The following is a 22,957-nucleotide window of genomic DNA, read 5'->3' as shown; positions in this document are numbered from 1 at the left end:
GGGTAATGCAAGCAAAGGCCAGTGGTCTCCCTGAGGGGACCAACAGAGCAAGCATTCTGGAGAATCCAAGGAAACTACAGTGCACTGCACAAAGTGCCTGAGTGAAAAGAGTTACAAAGAGAGAATCTGAAAACCCGCAAAGGGTTCCCCTCAATACTCAACTGGACACTGAGCAATGTTTGCCTGTCAGGAAACTCAGAGGTTAGAGAAAAACCAGTTGAGGGCATAATATAATTCCTATAGCTCTCAAGACTAGGCAGTGTATGTGTGTTCCTATAGCTCATGTCACAAAAATCTGCTAATTAATGTGGCCTTGAGTTTGATACTGTAAACAGAAGTGTTTTTCCTATGTAAAGGGGCAAAATCACCTCAAAGATTGTGTAGGTCAGACCTAACTAAGCTTACAAGATGCACAGGAACAAGTTATGTCCAAGAAATCTAAGCTTAGTAGAACAAAGTTTACTAGTACCTAACAAGGTAAAATTCAAGATTTCCAGAACCTATAAAAATATTACAAGGCATGCAAAGAAGCAGGCTAGTGTGACACAAAATGAGGGGGAAATCAATCAAAATTGAGAAGTGATACCTATGACAAAAGTAGAGAGGGATCTAAATATTACAACAGAAACATTCTGCTGGAAGATAACACAGGTAAAACTCACATAGGCATAGGCAATGACTTCCTGCATTGAACCTCAATTGAACAAGAAATAACATCAAGAATCAGCAAATGAGACTGTATCAAATTAAAAAGCTTTTACACGGCAAAGGAAACAACTGACAGTGAAGAAACAACCTACAGAATGGGAAAAAAATTTGCCTATTACACCTTAGAGGACCAATACCTAGAATATACAAAGAATTAAAATTAGATATCTCTCAAAATAAAAGAACTAATCAAAACATAGGGAACTAAATGAATAAACACTTCTCAGAAGAAGCACAAATGGGCAATAAATACATGAAAAAATGTCAACAACGCTGGCCATTAGAGAAATATAAATTACAACAACACTGAGATTCCATCTCACCCCAAAAAGAATGGCTATCATTAAGAAATCAACCAATAACAAATGCTGGGGGGGGGGTTGGGGAAAAAGGAACCCTACTCCACTGCTGGTGGGAGTGTAGACTGGTGAAACCACTGTGGAAATCAGTGTGGAGATTCCTTGCAGAACTAAGGACTAGTTCTAACTAGAACTAACTAAGAACTAACTAAGAACTAGTTCTAACTAGAACTAACTTCCACTTAACCTAGCTATTCCCCTTCTGGGTATTTTCCCAGAAGAATTAAAAATACCACACCACAGCAATGTATGTGCACCCATGTTTATAGCAGCACAATTTGTCATAGCTAAATCTTGGAAACAACCCAAATGCCCATCAACTGAGGAATGGATAAAAAAGATGTCATATTTTTATACAATGGAGTATTATTTAGCTATTAAAAAGATAAACTTGAGGCTTTTATAGGTAAATGGATGCAACCAGAGACCATACTCATAAGTGAAATAAATTAGACCTGCAGGTGTAAACACCATATTGTCTCCCTAGTGTAAGAACCTGAAACAGTAAATAAAATCTGAAAGGTACAATAGATATTGTGAAAGAGAAAGAAACTGCTCAGTAGGAAAGAACAACTGGGATAAGGGAAAGGAGAAAAGAAAGACGGAAGGGGAAAAAATATATATTATACCACCAATCTCTATTGGTTTATTGAAAGGAACAGTTAATGTTTACTTGTTTGATCAATCTTGCATACCTGTATCTAGTAATCTGAACAACTACTTTGAAGATAACTACAAGTAATACAACAACTATTGTTGATTTCCTATCTTGTTTTGAAATTCTGTATTGTTTTACTGTTTTTGTTTTGTTTTGTCATTTGTTTTTGTTCTTTTCTCTTTAAAAAAAAATGTTGACAAGGCTCCGAGAAAAAGGAATCTTTCTAAATTGTTGCTAACCACCATAGAAATCACTATGGAAATTCCTCAAAAACCTGAAATAGAAATTCCATTCAACCCAGCTAGGATTAGGGGACTTCTAGTTGTCTTCCCAAAACAGTTAAAGACATCATACCACAGTGATGTGTGCATACCCATATTTATAGCAGCACAACTCGTAATAGCTAAATCTTGGAAGCACCCTATATGTCCATGAACAGATGGATAGATAAAATGTGGAATGTGTGCGCAACAGAGTAATACTCTGCAATAAAAAAGATAAATCTGAATCGCTTCTAGAAAAGTAGATGCACCTTGAGACTACAATGTGAAGTGTAGTAAATCAGACACACAAGCTCAAGTATCATCATTACACCGTACTTAAGTACTCAAAGTACTTATATGAGAAACCCAATGTATAAATAAACACTCAATGTCTAAAGATAAATAATATGAAGGAGAGTGACAGATCTTTCTCAAACGGGAAGAGGATGAAGAGATAGAGAAGGAAGAGGGAGGGGAGAGGAAAGGCATGGAAAAAGGAATCAACATGTGTCACGAACCTGCAGCAACTCCCCACAATGAATGTAATCATTATGTACTGCACACATGTATAATAAAATAAAAACTGTTTAAAAATTTTTAAAAGTAAAAAAATCAAATAAAAATGGATAGAATTTGAGAAGAAATACGCAAATTAACAATTATAGCCAGAGAATTCAATATTTTTCTCTCAACAGTTGAAAGACATAATAAATAATAAAGACATAAAAAATAATCAGTAAGCATGTGAGATTTGAATATCTATTAACTAATATTTATTACTTATAGAACACTCAAAAATAGCAGAGTACATATTTTTTCAAGCATATACAGAACTTTTACTAAGATAAACCACATTCAGGGTGCTAAGACAAGTTTCAAAAAATATAAGAAATTCAACTCATATAAATAGGTTAACTATGGTGGAATAAAAATTTTAATTCATAAAATTAAGATACCGAGAAAATCCCCAATATTATAAGAAAAAATAAAACATTTATAAACTGTTGTGTCAAAGAAAAAAATAAAAACATATCAGAAGTTATTTTGAAATGAATGAAGATATGTACCTAAATTGTGGGATAATAAAAAAATTACAGAGGAAAACTTATAACACTACAATGTGTATATTAGGAAAAGACAAAAGGCCTCAAACAAATGACCTTATTTTTCACCTTAAGAGCTAGAAAACTCAAAAATGACAAGGAGAAAATACATATTTGCTAAAAGAACTGCATTCATAATGTATGAAGAATCTCCAAAACTCAAGATGACAAACTACTAAAAAGTTGGAAAAACTATGAATAGACACACCACTCAAAAAATATGTGGATAGCAAATATGCATGCAAAGAGATGCTCAAAATCAGTAATGAGCAAAATGCAAATTAAAACTACATTGAAATATCACTGTATATCTACCAGAAGGCTAAAAATTAAAAATACTGACCATACCTAATGTTAGAGAGCATGTGAAAAAATTGGAATCCTCATATCTTGGCAATGAGAATGTAAAATGGTATAAAGCAATCCCCTCTAATCCATAGCAGATATCTGAAACTACACATAGTACTAAACTCTTTGTAAAGAGTTCATAGTCTAGCAGGGTATAAAAACAAGTAAGTAATTATTATAGTATGTGATATACTAACAATTCTAGGAAAGCAAAGAAAAATGGCTGATCAGTTCAAATTTAGGCAGTTGGGAAAAAAAAATCCAATAGGAAGTAAGGTATAAACTGAAGCCAGGGCAGCAATTAGCTAAGTTCCAACAAAATGAAAATAAGATGGTTTGAGGGCTCTGCAGTAAAAGAGAGTTACCTATTAGAGAAAATTAAAGAAGTTACAACCTGTTTAAGGCTGGAAGGATAAGCTCAGGAAAATCATGCAGAGCATTTAAGCTATGTTAATGATTTGGGAAATTCATGTTAACAGCAGTGCAGAAGCACTAAATTTAAAGCAGGACACTGACAAAATCAAAATTAAATACATAAGGGAAAACACTAAAACTGTGCAGTGTAATGTGGAACATGCATATAAGAAGGAAGATGGAAAATGAGGAGCCTACATATGATGCCATTTTGTAAGGCAAGGCAAGAAACTGGAAGAAATGGGGATTAAACAAATGGAAATGAGCTAGGCATGGTGCTGCACACCTGCAATCCCAGCTACTTGGGAGTGATGATTTAACAAGAGCATATCTCAAAATTTTTTTAAGGGCTGGGGAAATACTTCAGTGCTCCTTGGGTTCAATCCCCAGTATGACAAAAACCAAACCAAAACAAAAAACTGCAAAAATCCAGAAATATCTGCAAAAAATTTGGAAGGTATAACCAACACAATTTAATGTGTAACTGCTTGGCGGGGACAAGGGGGTGGTACAAGGTTACCCAGGTTATGTGTTGGGTCACTGAGAAATCTCAGCACTTTCTTCAGTATTACTTGCCAATGTACGTAGGTCCGCTGTCCATGCTTCCTCCGTATCCTTTAGTCTCACAATTCGGGGGAGCCCAGCCATTTTCACAGTGACAATTCTTATTGCTATTACATACCTTCAAAACATTCAAAATATCACTTCATTAATCTTCCTCTGTTTCATCAACTACACAATGGAAACCAAGACAAAGGACTAAAATACAAAAATCATTAAACTCTTTTTGAGAATGAAAATTTTATTGGCAAATTCTCCAACATCTAAAATCCAGAACAATACAGTGGGGCTGGGAATTTAGCTCAGTGGCACAGCGCCTGCCTGGGAAGCCTGAGGCCGTGAGTTCAATTCCTGGCACCAGGGAAAAAAAAACAGAAACGAAAATAAAATCCAGAAATCTTTGAAATTCTCATTTAATATTCATGGGGAGTTCTCATTACCTGGCACTACTTTCATAAACAAACCAAAAGAGAACATTACCTACCCCACGTCCATGACACTTCTCCTGAATATCACAGTCATAATTCAGAACAGATGCATTTACACACTGGAAATTCCTACAAATCTGGAAAAAAAAATAAGTAAAAGAAAACTCAAACACATTAATAAAGCACTCAGATTACTGAAGAATTATTTTCAAACTTTTAAGGTACCGTTAATTCCAATATTATACTTTTGAAAATGTAGAAAAATATGTGAAATTAATTAACTGACACACAGCTAATGATCAAAGAAGACAAAGGTGATTTGAAGGCCCAAAATAAAGATAAAAGTACGATCTGTTCTATGAGAATATAGATGCAAAGATTTTAAGGAAAATATTCACAATTTTTTTTAATCAAAAGTAACCACAAGGAATTGATCCTAGGACTACAGAAAAGACATGCTTAGGAAATCTACTACTACAATATCTCTCATAAGTTGTTACTAAAATATCAAGAGGGCCAGGCGTGGTGGCGCACGCCTGTAATTCCAGCACTTGGGAGGCAGGAGGATCGTTGCAAATTCGAGGCTAGCCTGGGCTACAAAGTGAGCTTACGGTCAGCCTGAGCTGCATAGCGAGACCCTGTCTCTAAAAGACAAAAAAATAAATAAATAAATAAAAGAAAATATCAAGAGGATAGTTGATAAAATCTGAAATACTTCAATTATTCTTCAAAAAGTATAAGAACATTCTGTTGGCAAAACAAAACCTATCTTCCAGTATATAAAAGGTTAAATAACACAGGCATTTCTGTGAAAAGCACTATTGAACATGAATAATGATAAGGTTCTAGAAATTAAGTTTGTGCAGTGAGATATGAAAGGGAGGAGTCCTAAATTTTTTGTGGGGGGGAGGGTTTTCCCCAGTACTGGGAATCGAACTTACAACCTTGCACTTGCCAGGCAGGCGCCGTGCCACTGAGCTAAATCCCCAGCCCTGTGTCCTAAATATTGAAAAAGAAACTGAAAGGTCTTGCCTCAGAGCAAACATTTTACCAAAGACATAAAGGAATCAGCTAAAAACTTAATAGAAAGCCAGGTATGGAGGGGCACACCTGTGATTCCAGCACCTGGGAGGCTGAGGCAGGAGGATTGCAGGAGTTTGAGGGCAACTCATCACATAATGGGCTCAAGGCCAGCCTGAACTACATAGAGACCATCTCAAAACAAACACTTTATAGAAATCTTTCAGTTTTCTAGAAAATTGATACCTTTGTGAAAGTTGCTCTTCTCTGATAAATTAGGAAAAAAAGACCAGAATATTTAAGTGCACTAATGAAATAAAGGACAAATTGATAAAAAAATATACAATGATATAGTGAAATATTATATTATCTTTATTATTCTATAGAACATACAGGTTTGTGAAGAATTGTATTTAGGAGTCAGAGGGTTCTAATTACTGTTTTCTCCAATAATTTTTGGTTAATTTTAAAATAGGAGATATATTCATATAATTTAAATATATTCATATGATTTAAAAATCCCAAAAGTACTTAAGATTCTATAGCAAAAAGCCATTTCTCATATGTCTTCTACATACCCAGTACTCTTAGATGAGATCTGAAGATACTTTTTCATGTATTCCTAAGTCTTTAGAGGAAAGAGTCACTAGTAGTTTCCCTATTCAGTGAAAAGGAAGAGTCTACTTAAATAATTGATTAACAGTGAATATTTGAGGCATTAAATAAGATCACAAGAAATAAGATGACATGTGTCAATAACTGGCAGATTTACTTTAAGGAGCAGAAGAATTCCAAATCCTTTATATAATAGAGTGTTGTGATAAGCAATGTTTATCTTATGGCCTGAGTAGAACCAAACTGTTTGGGGTAGGAGAGCAAAGACCATATTTTAAAATATTTTTATAGTAAAAGACAAGTGATAAATTACAGATTATATTTATAACAGCTATAACTAACAGTTAATATTCCTTATATATGAGAAGACCTAAAATGGCAACCCAACAAAAAAGAGGAAGATATGAATATGAACTTCTCAGAAAAAAAATAGAATCTAATAAAGCCATGAAAAGATGCTCAAGCAGTGAAATACAAGCTAAAAGAATCTAAGGATTGGGGCTGGGGATTTAGATCAGTGGCAAAAGCGCCTGCCTGGCAAGCGCAAGGTCGTGAGTTCGGTTCCCGGTACCAGAGAAAAACCAAAAAAAAAAAAAAAAAAAAAGAATCTAAGGATTTTATTGCTTCAGGATGTAAAGAATTAAAAGAGTGATGTTGGCAACAATGAAGGAAATAAGACATCCTCATCTATAATCAGCAGAATGTAAACTGTTACTGTCTTATTGAAAGGTAAAGTAGCAATTTCTGTCAAAATCTTAAAATCTATTCCTAGGAATTTATCCTATGGAAGTATTCATGAAAGTGGATGAGATTAAATTTAGAAGCGTTTAGCATTTGCCAAATAAACTGCAGCCAAGAACATTTTCCATATTGTGGTAAAATAATTCCTGTATCTATAATGGTATAAGATGGATTTTCATAAAACAACCTGAAAGATGTGTGCCCAGTGTTGCTGAGTAAACACATTTCAGAATATTACTAAAAGTCTGACCCATTTTTGTTTTGTCTGTGTGTGCTGGGGTATATCTTTGAAATGCCCAGAGAAAGGACTGCACAGATTTACAACACACAATTAACAGTGGCTTACTGAGAAAAACAGTTGGGTATGAAGTGAGTGGAATATCAGGAGAGAACTTTGTTTTCTGCTTTTTACATTAGACGTTTTTGAAATTTTAAAATACTGGCAATGTGACACTGTCATATAAAAAAAGTTTTCCAAAGGAAGAAAAAACTCAGATTAAGGCACAAAATAAAAATCTACTTATTCACAAAACACACGCTCAAAACAAAATGACAGAAAAAAACACAGCTGGACATATTCGTGTGGCTCTATTTCTGGGTTCTGTTCCATTGATGTTGTGACATGTCCCTTCCCCCTAATGCCATATAGTGTTAGTTATAATAGCTAAGTCTTAGCTGGGTGTGGTGGTGCACATCTATAAACCCAGCACTCAGGAGGCTGAGACAGGAGGATCGCCATTAGTTTGATACGGCTACATACCGAGTTCAAGACCAACCTAAACTGCACAGAAAAAGTTTGTCTCAAAACACTATTAAAAAAAAAAAAAAGGGAGAGAATATAGCCAGTCCTAAAATCAAGTACAGTGATTCCTTCCACAGTGTTTTTTTCAAAATTGTCTTCATTATTCTAATTCTTTTGTCTTTATACATTTTAGAATAATCTTACCCATATCTACAAAAAAACTCTGTTGGCATTTGGGCAATAGCAGCATTAAAATTGTCTTAACAATTTGAAAATAAAATGATACTAAAAAATCAGACAAAAATCTATTTGGCAAACTTACAGAGTATAATATCTAAGTGCATAACATCCACTGAAGTCAGATTTAGTATAAAGACATTAAAATAGAGCACGGGGACAGTTAAACTAATAAAATATGTAATCTACAACTTGAATACAATAGTTAAGAAACTGTCACAAATGTAACATCAGCATTCTTAATGCAAAAATCTGTATAAGAAAAAAATGAAAGCAAGAAGCTACTAAGGGGACCGAATAAATAAGAATGGCAATAAATAAGACAGGCAATGAAAAAATGTGAAAGATTTAAATACGTAATTAAACACCAGATGCTATAAACAAAAGTACATGCTTTTCAAATACACTCAAAACATTCATAAAAATGAACATGTGGTCAGCCAAGGATGCATCATTCCAAACCCAAAGTGATCACTGGATGACTTTAACACATAAAACTGTGTTCAATTTCCAAAGCAAAGAGTCAGTAAAATTTTGCAAAATTTTTGCCTTCTGTGCTAACATTTTGAGGAAAGAAAAAGGAATGTTTGGGTTATTATTTGCAAACCAGATAACCAGCACTTTTTTTTTCTGTTAGAGCAGTCACTTCAGAGAAAACTCTTTAACAAATCTGGTAACAGACATTTGTCAGTAATCAAACATCCACTATAGCGTTTGACAATTCTCCTAAGTTTGTCGCACAGTAGACTCACTCAGCCTGTGCGTATCACGAGTCTCTGAAGGTCAAGGTTGTACTGTTCTCAATAAAGCCGACAGAACTTTCACCGCTTCTCACGAATGGGGTATCAGTTGTCCCTTGTTTTTTAATTTAATTTAAAAAATCAAAATGATACATTAACGTGGTTTGAAAAATCAGTGATAAAAAAACTTCCTCACCCACTTTTATCCAAGCAACTAATGTCTTCTATGATACCAAAAGTTCAACTTTTTACACAAACACATAATGCCACCCCTCTACCTTCTCAAAGGACAGACTGTCTAATATTTCCATCCTTAATACTGGGGTTTAATGGGGTTAGTACACAGTACCTCACTATTCACTGACCAAATTCAGGATCTGGTGAGAGGCTAACAACAGGCTTGCTTATCAGCATAGCACTCCACATGCCTTAGGTACACTATACCCAGAATCACTTACCTGTCCAGTCAGACTGCTCTGGCCAGCCACCAGCCTCCCGCCCCAGAAGCAGAGCCTGCCTCGCTAAATTTACTGCACGGCTGAGAGAGCAGACCAGAAGGCATGCTCTCTGCAGGCAGGCAGATCTGAAAAGAGAGGACAGAAGTGGCTGAGCCACCCATGCCCAGTCTCTTCTGAAAGTCATCAATAGGATCAGTTACTCTGCCTCCCTTGGAGAGGTGGGAAGGAGGATCACACTGAAGCTAGCAGGATCACTTTAATGTAAGTTCTTGCACACAGAAACATGCAAAGTGTGGAGTAGGTATCCCCTTCCAATGCTGCAGACAGGAAACACTGGTGACTTTAAAACTGAGTACTCTAGTCCTCATCTCATACAGCCTTTGTTTGTATTAGAGATAGAAGTGGCCTCTTACACAGTTGGAAAACTGTGTAAAAACTCTTACACAGTTGTCGTAGCCTCAGTATTTTCCCCTCAAACAAGCTACTGTTGTCATTTCCTCTTTAAAATGTTTTTGTTGTTGCTGTTTGTTTTTTGAGACAGGTCTCACTATGCAGTTCAGGCTGGCTTTGAGTTCACTTTGTAGCCCAGGCTGGTCTTGAACTCACAACAATCCTCCTGCCTCAGCCTTCCGAGTGCTAGGACTACAGGTGTGCACCACCACGCCTGGCAAAACATTCTCTTTCTCTAGAAACTTCCCTACATGGTCCTCTTACTCTAGTCAGAAACTGATTGCACTCTTGACCCTGCACAGAGCTGATATCTTACAATTTCTCTTTAATATCCTTCTGTTTCTTTGACCATAATTCCTTTTTCTGTTTTACTTTCTCATTTGCTGGAACACTACTTTAGATCAGCAGTGGCAAACTTGTGGCATGAGTGCCCCAGCGGGCTATTTGTTATCACTGAAAACTCTATGAGGTTTGCCATCACTGCTTCAGACGACTGTCTAAGAAAGACTGAGTAAGAGATAAATGTTCTGAGTACTAGAATGTGTGAGATACTTTTACTGTGTCCTCTAAACATGAAAATATTGCTCCCATCTTCCAGAATTCAATAATGAATCTCTTTTCTTTGTATGTGACCTATTCTTTTTTTTTTTTTTTTGGTTTTTCTCCGGTACCGGGAACCGAACTCATGACCTTGCGCATGCCAGGCAGGCGCTTTTGCCGCTGAGCTAAATCCCCAGCCCCATGTGACCTATTCTTGATGTGTTTTGGTTTTTGCATCTGGGTATTTTAAGGGTTTCCCTTCAGCAGTAAGCTAAAATTTCATATCCAGTTGCTGTGTTCATTCTTTAGAGATTTAAATTGTTGGTACTAAAATTCTTTAATGTATCCCCTCAGGCTTCTGTCCTTTACTCTTTTTGAGCAAGGATTGCCCAATTTACTTAGTAATTCACCAGAGGTTCAGCGTGGGGTACATGAACAAGAACACAGTACTCAAGTACTATGGTGAGGATAGGGACACCGGCGTCTCACAACAGGACAGCAAAAATAATGTCAAAAATTCTACCTTCTGCTTTCCTCCTCAGAACAATGGACTACCAGCTGTTGATGCTTCTGCAGACAGGAAAGCAGGCTGAGGTGCTAACTTCTCCAAGTTGTGCTTTCAGTCCTAAATTTCATCCCATTCTCAGCGGTAGGCAATACTTCCAAGTCAAGTCTATCTAGGGCTCAGTGGAGCTAAGAGGTGGTCTTCTGGTTCATATCTTCTCTGTAGCTATTGTAAGTGTAGGCTTCAATACTTTCTTGAAATAATCTCCATCCTCTCATTTTTTAAAATGTTCAAATTTTTATTTACTAATGAGATCTCTATTTCACATTTTGAAGTTTATTCTCAATTTATTCTTTTATCTCCTCAGCAGTTTTGGCTGAGAAATAGATAAATGAATATGGCATTCTACCAAAATTTGCAATTTATTTTCTAATTCATGTTTTTATTCTTAACTTTATCTACTGGTATTAACTGTGATGGTTCATTTACTGCCAACTTGACTGGGCCACAGGGGTGCCCAGACAGTCAAACATTATTCTGGGTGTTTCTGGACAAATCTGATATTTTAATCAATGGATTGAGTAAAAGAGCCTTCCTAATGTAGCATGGCCTCATCTAATCTGTTGAAGTCCTGAATTAAACTAAGGCTAAGCCTCCCCACATGAAAGGGAATTCCTCTTGCCAGCCACTTTCAAGCTAGAACCTCAGGTTTTTTCCCTGCCTTAAGATTTGAACTCAAATACTGGCTCCTTATAGATTTCAAACTTACTGACCTTTAGAACCACCTCATCAGCTCTCCTAGTTTTCAGGCCTTTGAATTGGAATGTGGACTGGAGGAATACCCTCGGCTCTCTTGAGCTTCCAATTTGCCAACTGCAGCTTTCAGAACTTATCAGTTCCCAGGGCTGGGGATTTAGCTTAGTGGCACAGCACCTGCCTGGCAAGCGCAAGGTCGTGAGTTCGATTCCCGGTACCAGGGAAAAAAAACAAAAAAGAAAGAACTTATCAGTTCCCAGAACTGTGTGAGGTAAACCATACAATAAATGTTATTTATATATGTTTATATATGTATACATATACACTTATTTATTTATTTCTCTGTGTGTGTGTATGTGTGTGTCCCAGAGGTTCTGCTTTTCTGGGGAATTCTAACAGGCCCAGATTAAAACAAAAATACCCCCCAAAAAACTGAAATATATAAATGTTGAGGAAAAGACTACAGCACACTTACCAGGATGCATAACTCAAGGATAAGAGCTACAGTGGTGTGAGGAAGAACTAAACACTATGCTTTTTCTACTAAATGAAGTCTGTTCTATAGGCTTCCTATTATGGACTCAATATTTGTTTCTCCAAAATTCAGATGTTGAAACCTTAATGCCCAGTGTGATGATATTTGGAGATGTGGGCCTTGAGAGGTATGCAGAGATGAGATCATGAAGGTGGAGCCCCAGTCTAATGGAATTTCTCCTTACACAAGGAGATGCTAGAAAGTTTGCTTGCTTATATTCTTGCATGCACCGCCCCTCCAAACACAGAATGAACCATTTGAGCACTCAAAGAGCATCTGCCACAGGCCAGGAGATGAAGTCCAGAAGGAAACCTACATAGCCAGTGCCTTGATCTTGAACTTCTCAGTCTCTAGAACCACAAGAAATAAATTCCTATTTAAGTCACACAGTTTGTAGTATTTTGTTATAGCAGCCAAGCCAAATAAGACACTTTCATACCTAACTTTTGGTTTGTGAAGCTGCAGAAAACAAACATAGATTATACCAAGACTTGACTGCAATAATGTCAGTTTTATTATTTTTTTGTTGTTTTGTTGACCTTTTTTCCATCAACCAAGTAGACTTTCCAGTCTCCTTCTTTTCTAGTAAATTCACCTGAGTCATCTGCTTCCCTCACAGTCATGGCTAAGCAGAGTGGGTAGGCAGAGCACACAGCTTGGGTCCTATCACTTGTCCTGCATCATTCCTCTGCATTTCACAACTGGCCCTTCAAGTTCTGCCTTACCATCCTTTTCCAAGATGTCTAGATTTCTCACTAGAAGAACAACAATCCTACCTACCTTAGGGGCACTGAGAAAATGGGAAGTTTGTCCTTCTATGCTATAAGCATAAAGGTCTGTGTACAGAAGGAAATGAAGCCCAGAAAGAAGCATTGAGGGAAGGGAAGGGAGAAGACTCAGAGGATCATTATCTCAGATTCCAGATTCCAAAGCTTTTTATCTGATCTCCTGGGATTGGAACCAATAAATTTCTCTTTATTCTTTAATCTAACCTTAGTTGACTTTTTGAGAGATCTAAAAGTACTAACTCTAACAACAGAGTAAAATTTTACATATTTATAATCACATATTATAGCTTCAGAAATACAAAAGTATATTCATCAAGCAAATAGACTTAAGGACTACACCTAAAGAAAAATACAGCATTACCAAACAATGCTCAAGCCAAGAATGTAAGATTATAATATAAACTATAAAAAGGAAAATACTGTTACGTATACATAAATTAAGTAAAACATGTTTAAAAATATAAATGTAATGTTAGAGAACTTACTGATATAAGAAAATAGTAATTGTCTCAATAGTTATCAAAAAACCACTGACAAAGTTTCAAATCCATTCTTGTTTCTTTCATTCTTATTAATCACAATTTAAAAGATACTCCATTTAAATAATAAATATTATATATCTCATGGCAATAGCCAAAATCATATATAATCTTGGAAGGCTATGTACAGTCTAGTCACGTTAAAGGCATGACAAATACGTACACTATCATCAGTATTTAACACTTGTGAAAATTCTATCATTGCAATTAAACAAGAAAATTAAGCCCAAATAGTAAATATCAGAAAGGAAATTAACTCTTTTCACTTACAGAGGGTGACTGTTTCCCAGAAAATTCTAGTATAATCAACACAAAAATATCTAACTAAATACATTACTGGTAACAAAGTCTATACACACAAATAACTTTTTAAAAATACCAACAATAACCAGTCAGAAATATAAACAAAATAGCTTTTCTTACAAACAAAAAAAATAGAAAACACTAACAAATCAGAAAAATAATAAGGGTGCCTATTCATAACAGAAGTAAAAATATAAAATAGGAATAAAACTAATCAGAAATTAAAATGGACCTTTATAACTGCACTTTTAAAAGAAGACCCCAAAAAATGGAGAGACATACCATGTTCTTCTATGGGAGACTCAATAATGTAAAGATGTCACTTTTCCCCATAATAAATGTATAAATTTAATGTCATCCCAACCAAAATTCCAAAGCGCCTTTTAAAATTTTTTTGCACCTTGACAAAATGATCTCAAGTTCATCTGAAATGATAAATAAATGAAAATAGCCAAGAAAGCTATGAAAAAAAGAATATGGGGCATTTGTATCACTGGATATTAAAAATATATTATAAAACTATCCAAACTAAAACCAAGGCAAAACTGACACATGAGCAGTCAGACCGATCAATAGATGTTAAGAAAAACGATCTTATACTATTCTGAGGGAAGTCTTGCAAAATACATAAATAAAGGTGAAAACCATAAAAGAAAGTAATAACAGATCTGAGTGCATAAAAACGCAAACTCGGTAAAAAGTACTAAAACAAAAAAGAGAAGCAAGCAATAAACTGGACAAATACATGTGTGCGAGTGTGTGTATGTGTGTGCATGTATGTGTATGCGTGTATGTGTGAACATTATATATGGCATAAAATTCTTTAATAAGAGCCAATTTTTTCAAAAAATCACAAAGCAAATCACAAAAAAGAAATGAATTTATATAGACAAAAAAGTTCAATATCACTAATAATTAAGAAAGTAAAATTTTTTAAATCACTATTGAAAGCTTTAAAATGACTGCAAATTTTAACTATGGTGTGGAAAATTTAAAACATTTTATATATAACTGTTGGAAGGGAAACAAAACCTTTCCAAAGAGACATCTGGCAAAACTGTCCCTAAAACCTTAAAAGTATATACACAATTATAGTAGTTTAACCTGAGAAAACAATCAGAAATGTTTGCAATTTTTTTATTTCTAAAGCATTTATCTCATTACTGTTTATAATAGCTGCAATAGCCAAGTTTATTTGCAAAGATAGACACAAAAATAATGGTCTTTTGGGTAGAAAGTAAAGAACAGAAGTAGAAACAGAAACTCAGTAGATAGATATTGAGATAACTTTGAGGGTCCACTCATCTGTATGTTACAGGCTACACAGTTATGTTCTCTCAGTCTCTTTCCCTCCCTCCCTCCCTCTATAATCTTCTATGCAAATTGCTGTCTTCAGCTTTATCATTCTGCTGCCTCCTATCTCTTACATATGGCTTAAACCTGCCATAGCCTTTCAATGCATCTAATTCATTAATTAACTTTCTTAATTGTATTAACTATATTTCCCCCAAAAGGAGTTTGGCCAAGGTTCTTTTCTCATATGGAATCAGTGGTAGTAAATCACAGCTGGCTAACTCTAGGTTCACATCCGAGCCACACCAAATGGTTTTGGTCAGCATGGCAAGGAGTAGGGACAGGGCCGAAAGGGTGACATTTCTGGTACAGAGCCACATACAGACACAACATACACACTCAAAATCCTGGAAATCACATAAGTGTCCCAATAATAGCAAACTGGCTAATAAATTTAGGTAAGGGAAAGAAATATGGCCAGTATTTTGCAAAATGGAAAACAGTTACAACTCCAGTGGAAAAAATACCAACAGTAAAATTATAATCTTTCTCAACTGTCTTCTTGGTGGCTTTGTATTTTCTAAAATGTCTACGATAAATATAGATTTCTTTTATAACTAGAAGAGAGTGGCCACTTCATATAATGATTTTAAAATTTTTTTCATTTTACTTTCTAAGTAGAAACATTTTGATTACCTTTCCAACATCACATTTTGTGCCTTCATTTACCATTCCTGGATCTGGAACATCTGATCCTAGCTGGAAATCCACACCCCAACATTTGGTGCCTCGACTAGGTGTCTGAATAATAGCAGGTACAATTCCAAATACAGGCATTTCTTGCACATTCTCACACTGAAGCTTTCCGCACAAAGCATTCCTGTAAAATGAAATAAATAATGCAAACATAAAGAAAATCCAGGGTATATATAAAAAAATTACATATTACATTGTATGTGCAAAAAGTTTGCTATTTGGCTGAAGGGAATCTCAACGAAGTGTGTAAGAGTAACAAAGGTCAATACAGTCTCCTTATAGTGAAGAAAAAAAGTGGATGTAAATTATTAGGGTACCAGCTAGTGCTGATGTTTCTTCTTTTCCCATTCCTAAGCCCTTTTCACTATCTACCTAGAGCTCAAAATTGTCTACTAAAGTTGTTTATAAATATGATCTTACAAATGCTACTACATAGGAAATACAGCAATATCAAACACAATCATTTTTCATGAAACAGGAAGCTCCCTTCTAAACATGTTCTAAGGGGTAGGGATATATCTTAGGGGTAAGGCACGTGCCTAGCATGCTCAAAGCCCTGGGTTCAGTCCGCAGCATTAGAACACACATACACACATTCCAGTTTGTCTCACTGCCGTTTGAAGCAGCAGCAAAATTCGATTATGGCTTCTTAAAGAGTTACAGTAAAGATTATATTATATTTTGTAGTATAAATAAAAAAGGACTCTATCCTCTCTTGCCTGGCTAGCTCTTCGTTACTTACAGATTTAATGCACTAACTCATTAATTCACTAACTCAATATTAGAACTCTGTGAAGGTTTCCCTGACCACAATGACTAAGACTAAAGTCACATGAGAGAAATGCCTTTTTTATACTATTTGTATTATAGTTTAGATCTACAATGTTTCCCTGAAACCTCATGTGTTTAGAGGTGGGGCTTTTGGAAGGTGACTGGATCATGGATCTACTCATCCGCAGATTGACCTACTGCTGAATTTACAGCTAAAAGTACTGTTAAGAGAAAGGGCCTGGTTGGAAGAGGTGTGTCACTACAGTCACCTCTTTCTGCTTCCTAGCTGCCATGAAGTGCACAGCTTTCCTTTACCATGCCCTTCCATCATGCTTTTGCGTCGAATTAAACCTCTCCTCTTCTAACGTGTGTGGTATCAAGTATTACGTCTCAGTAACTAGAGCTGACTATTACAGAAAACTGGTACCAGAGAAATGGGGTCACTGCTATGAGCATTCTTGACCATATGGTTTGGAAGCCTTTGGAACTGGTTTGTGGAAACGAGTTCAGAAAGTTTGGAGAAGTAGGTTAGATAAGTCCTACAAAGTTGTAAACAGAGTTTGAAAGAAGACTCTGACTGAAGCTCAGAAGGCCAGAATGCTGATCAGAGTATGGACAATAAAGGTCAGGCTCAGAAAGTTTCCACTGGAAACAAAGGCTACACTTATAGTTGGACTAGGAGCCATGTATGTTACACTCTGGCAGAAAATTTGTGCATATTTTACCCATGTTCTGAGTCTTTGAAGAGACTGAGATTAAGGGCAGTGGACTACTTTATCTAGCCAGGGAAATTTCAAGATGCCCCAATATTTAGGCTGTGGCATGGGTATTGCTGGATGCTTTTTGCCAGATTTATCATGAGAATTGTGGTCAAAAGACAGAACAAAAAAATTTGAAAATTTAAATTTTGACCAAAAAGAAACCATGTGTAAAGTTGGGGCCAAAAGAAGTGTGGTTGCTGAAGAAAATCAATACCATTCAAAAGGACCCAGGTATTTCATACAGGGATAAGAACAATTCCTTGAAAGCAGCTGATAAATCAGCAAGAAGGAAATAGAACAAAAATTTAAGGAAACATCTCTGGAAGGTAGGACCATATATGATTTCTTTAGACTTCCCTTTACATACTTTCTATGATGAGGATGATAAAGACAGTGGAGATAATGATGATGATAAGATTACACTTAATCAGGTACTGTTCTTTTTTTTTTTGAGACAAGGTCTCACTATGCAGTCCAAGCTGGCCTTGAACTCACTATGTAGCCTAGGTTGGCCTTGAAATCACAGCAATCCTCCTGCCTCAGCTTCCCAAATGCTGGGATTACAGATGTGCACCACCAGACGTGGCACAGGTACTGTGCTTAATACTAACATTCATCAACTTCTTTAACCTTCAAAACAACACTTGGAAATTGGTGCCATTATTATCCCCATTTTCTTTTTTTTTTTTTGGTTTTGGGGAATCGAACTCAGGACCTTGTGCTTGCAAGGCAGGCGCTTGCACCACTGAGCTATCTCCCCAGCCCTATTATCCCCATTTTACATAAGAGATGGGAAAGTGAAGTAATTTGACCATTATGTTAAGTGGATGAACTAAAATTCTAACCCAAGGTGTTCAACTATTATTCTTATCTTTATATTACTTTAATATTACTATATTATGTTATCACTGTATTACTTTTATCATTCTTTTTATTTATTATCCTTATACTATTACAAAATATTTTCTTTCATTATCTTTACATTATTATCCTTTACTATTACCCTTATAATCCACATATTACTGTTACAAAATATTATCTGCATTTTACTATTATAAAACATTTCTCAAATGAGGTACCTGATGATTTATAAGTTATATAATTTCAGCATTTTTAACAACATAGTCATAAAACTAAGAAGTAAAACAATGCTATAAACAAAGATATGTTCTGTCTACCAAAGTGCCCTTCAAGTCTGAGTTAACCCACTTATCCTCTAACTTTAGCTCTATTTACTCCAACAATCATACAAATTTTCCACCCATTCTTTCGTCATTCAACATCTGTACCTTCATTTACTCACCCAACAAACACTTAATAAACACTATGTTCCAGAAATTATGCTAAATGTAAAAGATTAAATGTGTCATTGGACTTTACAGTTCGGTTAGGAAAGGTGGTACTAACATAAAGAAATAAAACTGACAAAGCCTACAGAATACTTCTCCAGAGGTAATGAGGAAAATTTGGTAATAGTAAAAGGGTCAATTCATCAAGAATACATAATTCTAAATGTATATGTACCTAATAATAAATTTGAAATGTGCTGGACAAAGAGGGACAGAACTAAAAAGAAAACATCAAAGTCACAATCATAAATGGAAAGCCATAAAACAGACTCCTACCAAAGATAAAAAAGTGACAACTCATTTGACACATAGAACACCACATCCAACTACTGCAGGATGTACTTTGTTTTCACATGCATGTAGATTTCACACAGATAAATCATACACAGAGCAATAGTGTGTATCTCAATAAATCCCAAAGAGCTGAAATCACACACAGTATGTTCTCAATGGTGTTAAACTAGAAAACAAAATCAAATATATAATCAGAATATTCTCAACTATTTGGAAAATAAGCAATACATTTTTAATAATTCATGAGTCAAAGGAGTAATCACAAAATAGAATATTGTATTTCCTAATATAAATTAAAAAATGAACAATAATGAAAATACAATACATAAAATTCTATGAAAAAGAGGCACACAGCATTAAAAACACCTGCAAGAGAGATCTCTAATTCTTAAAGAAGCCACACATGAGCCGAGATCTGGAAGATGAACAGAATTAACCATGCTGAGAAGCAGTAACACTTCAGAGGCTGTGGCTGAAGGACCCGTCTAGGCTGGAATGGCTGATGTACTGCACAGAGATGCAGTAAGTAAGGACAATCATGTGTGGGGTAAAGAAAAGATGGTAAAGGGCATTCCACACAAAGCCAAGGAAAGTAGCTTCTTCAAAGAGAGAACAGTAAACATTTATGAATGACACTGAAAAGGCCAAGCAGCACAGATTTTAAAATGCCTGTTGGATTTGTGCCCTGGAAGTCACTGTTGCGATTTCTTAGCAAACACTGTCTCACAATGAGTTGCTTAGCCTAACTGATAGCTTATGAGGTAAAGAAAGGAGAAACAACACACAATCTTACAGAATAATTCCAATTATGTAACATGTCAGCACAAGCACATCGAGTGCACAGAAACAAAAAGGAACAAATACACTGAAATTACCCACTACATAGGGACTGAGATAATGTATAACTTCTTCCTCATTTATAATTTTTAGTATTATTATAGGCTTAACAATAAGGAAATGTTATAGAAATAAAAAATGTTTTAATTCATCATTTCTGAGTTACATAGAATCTGACAAACAACAAAGTCCAGAGTTAATTCTGCAAGTACCTTTACCTTGGGACTTAGTAACATATTTTATTGAAAGGAAAAGGAAAATGATGTTTAGCGGGGGTTCTTATTACAGATCAAGGAGAAAAAAAGTAAGATTCTAAAACTCCCTAAATTAGAGAAAGTTGATGACTACAGTAATGAAATATTTTGCTGGTTTTGTTCTTGAACTTGTTATAAAATCTAAATTTGAAAAGATAGGTAATTAAAGGAATAAAAAGCCAGCAGTCACAAAGAGCATCACAAAAGGCCTTTCAGATGACTGGTGTTATAACTGTTCACAATCCCCTGACCTCATCTCCACTTACCCAGTGGCACACTTCTTGTATTCATTGCCAGAGAAACCACAATTGCCAAATCTGTCACCTTTAGAATTCACTTCAATGAAACAATCTCTTGGGGCAGCCTTGGCTTCTGTAACATTAAACATTCAAAAGAGAAAAAAGTTATGGCAATTTAACTGAGAAACAAAAGTATACTCTACCATAGTCCCTACACCTAGATGAAGTGCCTCCACAACTCTGAAAAGGTTTCAGATCTTAAATATTAAACATTTTGGTTCATTTCATATGAAACAAAATATGTAACACACCTCCCTCTCATTACTAATAGTATGCATTTTTTTCTTAATTAAAGATAAGTATGGACAAACATGCAGCACTCACGTATTTCATTAAGTGGAACATGTTGTTGCTGCTGTTCCTAATGACTCGAAATTTAAAAAAAAAAAGGTCTTGCAAATGGGAAGACAGAACTGTAGAGTGGTTCTGGCATAAACCACATGGCTGAGCCACAGCATTTGCCTTAATCTGAACAGCAGCTGCACCATAAGGGGCAACCCTGTTAGCACCACGGCCAACTCGGTGTGTGTGCTCAACACAGCTCATGAAAGGTGCTGCTGTGCCTCAATATTAAGTACACAGGTTCTCATCAGAGGGATAACAAGCAGCTCCCTGAAACCCTTTCTCTGTGCCTTGAAACTATTCTCTATGATGTAGCTAGAGAAATCTCAAAGCAAATCATGGCATTTCCACACTTAAAACCCATGTTTGTCCATTATCTAGGGCAAAAAAATTTTAATCTGAAATCCATGACTCCACCAGTGGGAGCAACATATTCACCCACAGTGGACATAGCCTCTCTGCTGTCCAAGGGGATGAAGTCTTCCCGACCTGAAGAAACAGTAATGGGCACCCTGACGTAGGTGCCAAGTAAGATAATCCCCATTTCCCTTAGGCCCCACATCCCTCCAGGCTTCTAGACCTATAAGGGGACTAAAGTCCAAGCTGCTCCTAAATGTGAGGTACAGAGTGTGACACATGAGGAGACTCACTACACTCCAAAAGGACCTCATGCACTTCCTCATTTATATAGACAGAAATTCAAAGAATGTGGACAGGAATGGATATTAAGGGTATAGGATAAAGGGAACTGGAATTAGGCTGAATTTATCGACAAGGGGTAATGAAGCAGAAATTCTACATTTTAAAATTGCCACTCAGAATTAGAAAGGCCTCTAACAGTTTATCTGGTTGGTTGGCTGAAACATGGAACAAAAAGGAAAAAGAGGCAGAGGATCTTGTCCTGACTTGAGTCAGCTTACAGAAAAAAATGCTTGAGTGAAGGGAAAGCCAGGCCTTTTAGGAAAAGCTCCAGAACACTACCAAATTTTGTGCTACTCATCATCTCAGCCTTTCCCAAGGTATCTAATGTTGGCCAGGTAACTTTACTATGTGTCAAAAGTGTGTATAGTTGAAAATACTTAGGGTGAAGTTCTAAGCTCCACTGCAATGGAATTTGTAGATGAGCCTTTTAGGAGAAAGTTAGATGAGATCATAGGGGTAGGGTCTTCATTATAGATTAGTGCCCTTACATAAACAAGAAAGGAAGAGAGATCTCTTTCCCACCACGTGAGGACATAGGTAAGAAATACTCTTCTTAAAGAAAGGAAGAGAGCCTTCCCCAGGAACCAGATAAGCTGGCGCCTTGACCATGGCTCTTCAGCTGCCAGAACTGTGAGAGATGTGTTGTTTAAGCCACACTGTCTCTGGCATCTTCTTATAGCAACCTGCTATGATCTGAATGTTTGTCCCCTCTAAAACTCATGCTGAAATTTAATTGTCATGGGGCTGGGGATTTAGCTCAGCGGCAAAAAGCGCCTGCCTGGCAAGCGCAAGGTCGTGAGTTCGGTTCCCGGTACCGGAGAAAAACCAAAAAAAAAAAAAATTTAATTGTCATGGAAACAGCATTAAGAGGTAAGACCTTTAAGAAGGGACCAAGCTATTAAGGCTCTGCCCTAGTGATAGTTAACTGCTAGGTCAACTTGAGTAAGAAATGCACAACTGGCTGAGAATAGTTCTAGGTGTGGATTTTTCTGAATTCTGTGTCAGAAGACCTATCCTGGGTATGAGTGACACCAACCAATAGGCTTGTAGTCTGAGTGAATAAAAAGAAAAAAAAGAAAGAAGGCTTGCTTCTGTTTCTTCGGAGAAGCTCAAGTCTTCACCTTTGCCTTAGAGTACGTCTCCTGGCTTTCAGCACAGACCTTTCAGCCTTCTATCACAGACCCTTCAGCTTCCTGAAATGGACCTGCACAGGACTCCATAGTGAGCTCCAGGCCTTCCACTCTGACTGGATCCTTCAGATCTCCCACATGCAAATAGCACTTTGGCAATCTTCCACACCTGACTCGGTAGATGGCCATGGTAAGCCTACCTTGTAAATCCATATATTTTATATTAAATGTTATATAGCATATTAAATCTGTTTCTCTAGTGAACACTGACTGATACAGCCCTCCTGATGGGGTTAATGCCACTGTAAAAGGGTGAGTGTGGTCCCTGCCAGTCTTTTGTCCTTTCTCCTCTTACCAC

At 36.2% G+C, this 22,957-nt stretch overlaps 1 protein-coding gene across 1 annotated transcript in view; it reads right to left on the bottom strand.

Annotated features, from left to right (window-relative positions):
* Adam9 (ADAM metallopeptidase domain 9) overlaps window positions 1–22,957 on the bottom strand; it is a 101,074-nt gene that overhangs the window by 11,291 nt on the left and 66,826 nt on the right. The window contains exons 15-18 of the mRNA XM_005398463.2: window positions 20,393–20,498; window positions 15,801–15,984; window positions 4,899–4,979; window positions 4,430–4,535 (exon numbers count right to left, since the gene is read on the bottom strand). Coding sequence (XP_005398520.1) covers window positions 4,430–4,535; window positions 4,899–4,979; window positions 15,801–15,984; window positions 20,393–20,498 — 477 coding nt within the window. The remainder of the gene's footprint in view (window positions 1–4,429; window positions 4,536–4,898; window positions 4,980–15,800; window positions 15,985–20,392; window positions 20,499–22,957) is intronic.

This window comes from Chinchilla lanigera, unplaced genomic scaffold (genome assembly GCF_000276665.1).
Source record: "Chinchilla lanigera isolate Chin_1 unplaced genomic scaffold, ChiLan1.0 scaffold00062, whole genome shotgun sequence".
NCBI classification, from domain to species: Eukaryota; Metazoa; Chordata; class Mammalia; order Rodentia; family Chinchillidae; genus Chinchilla; species Chinchilla lanigera.
This window is presented reverse-complemented; position numbering and strand designations above follow the sequence as displayed.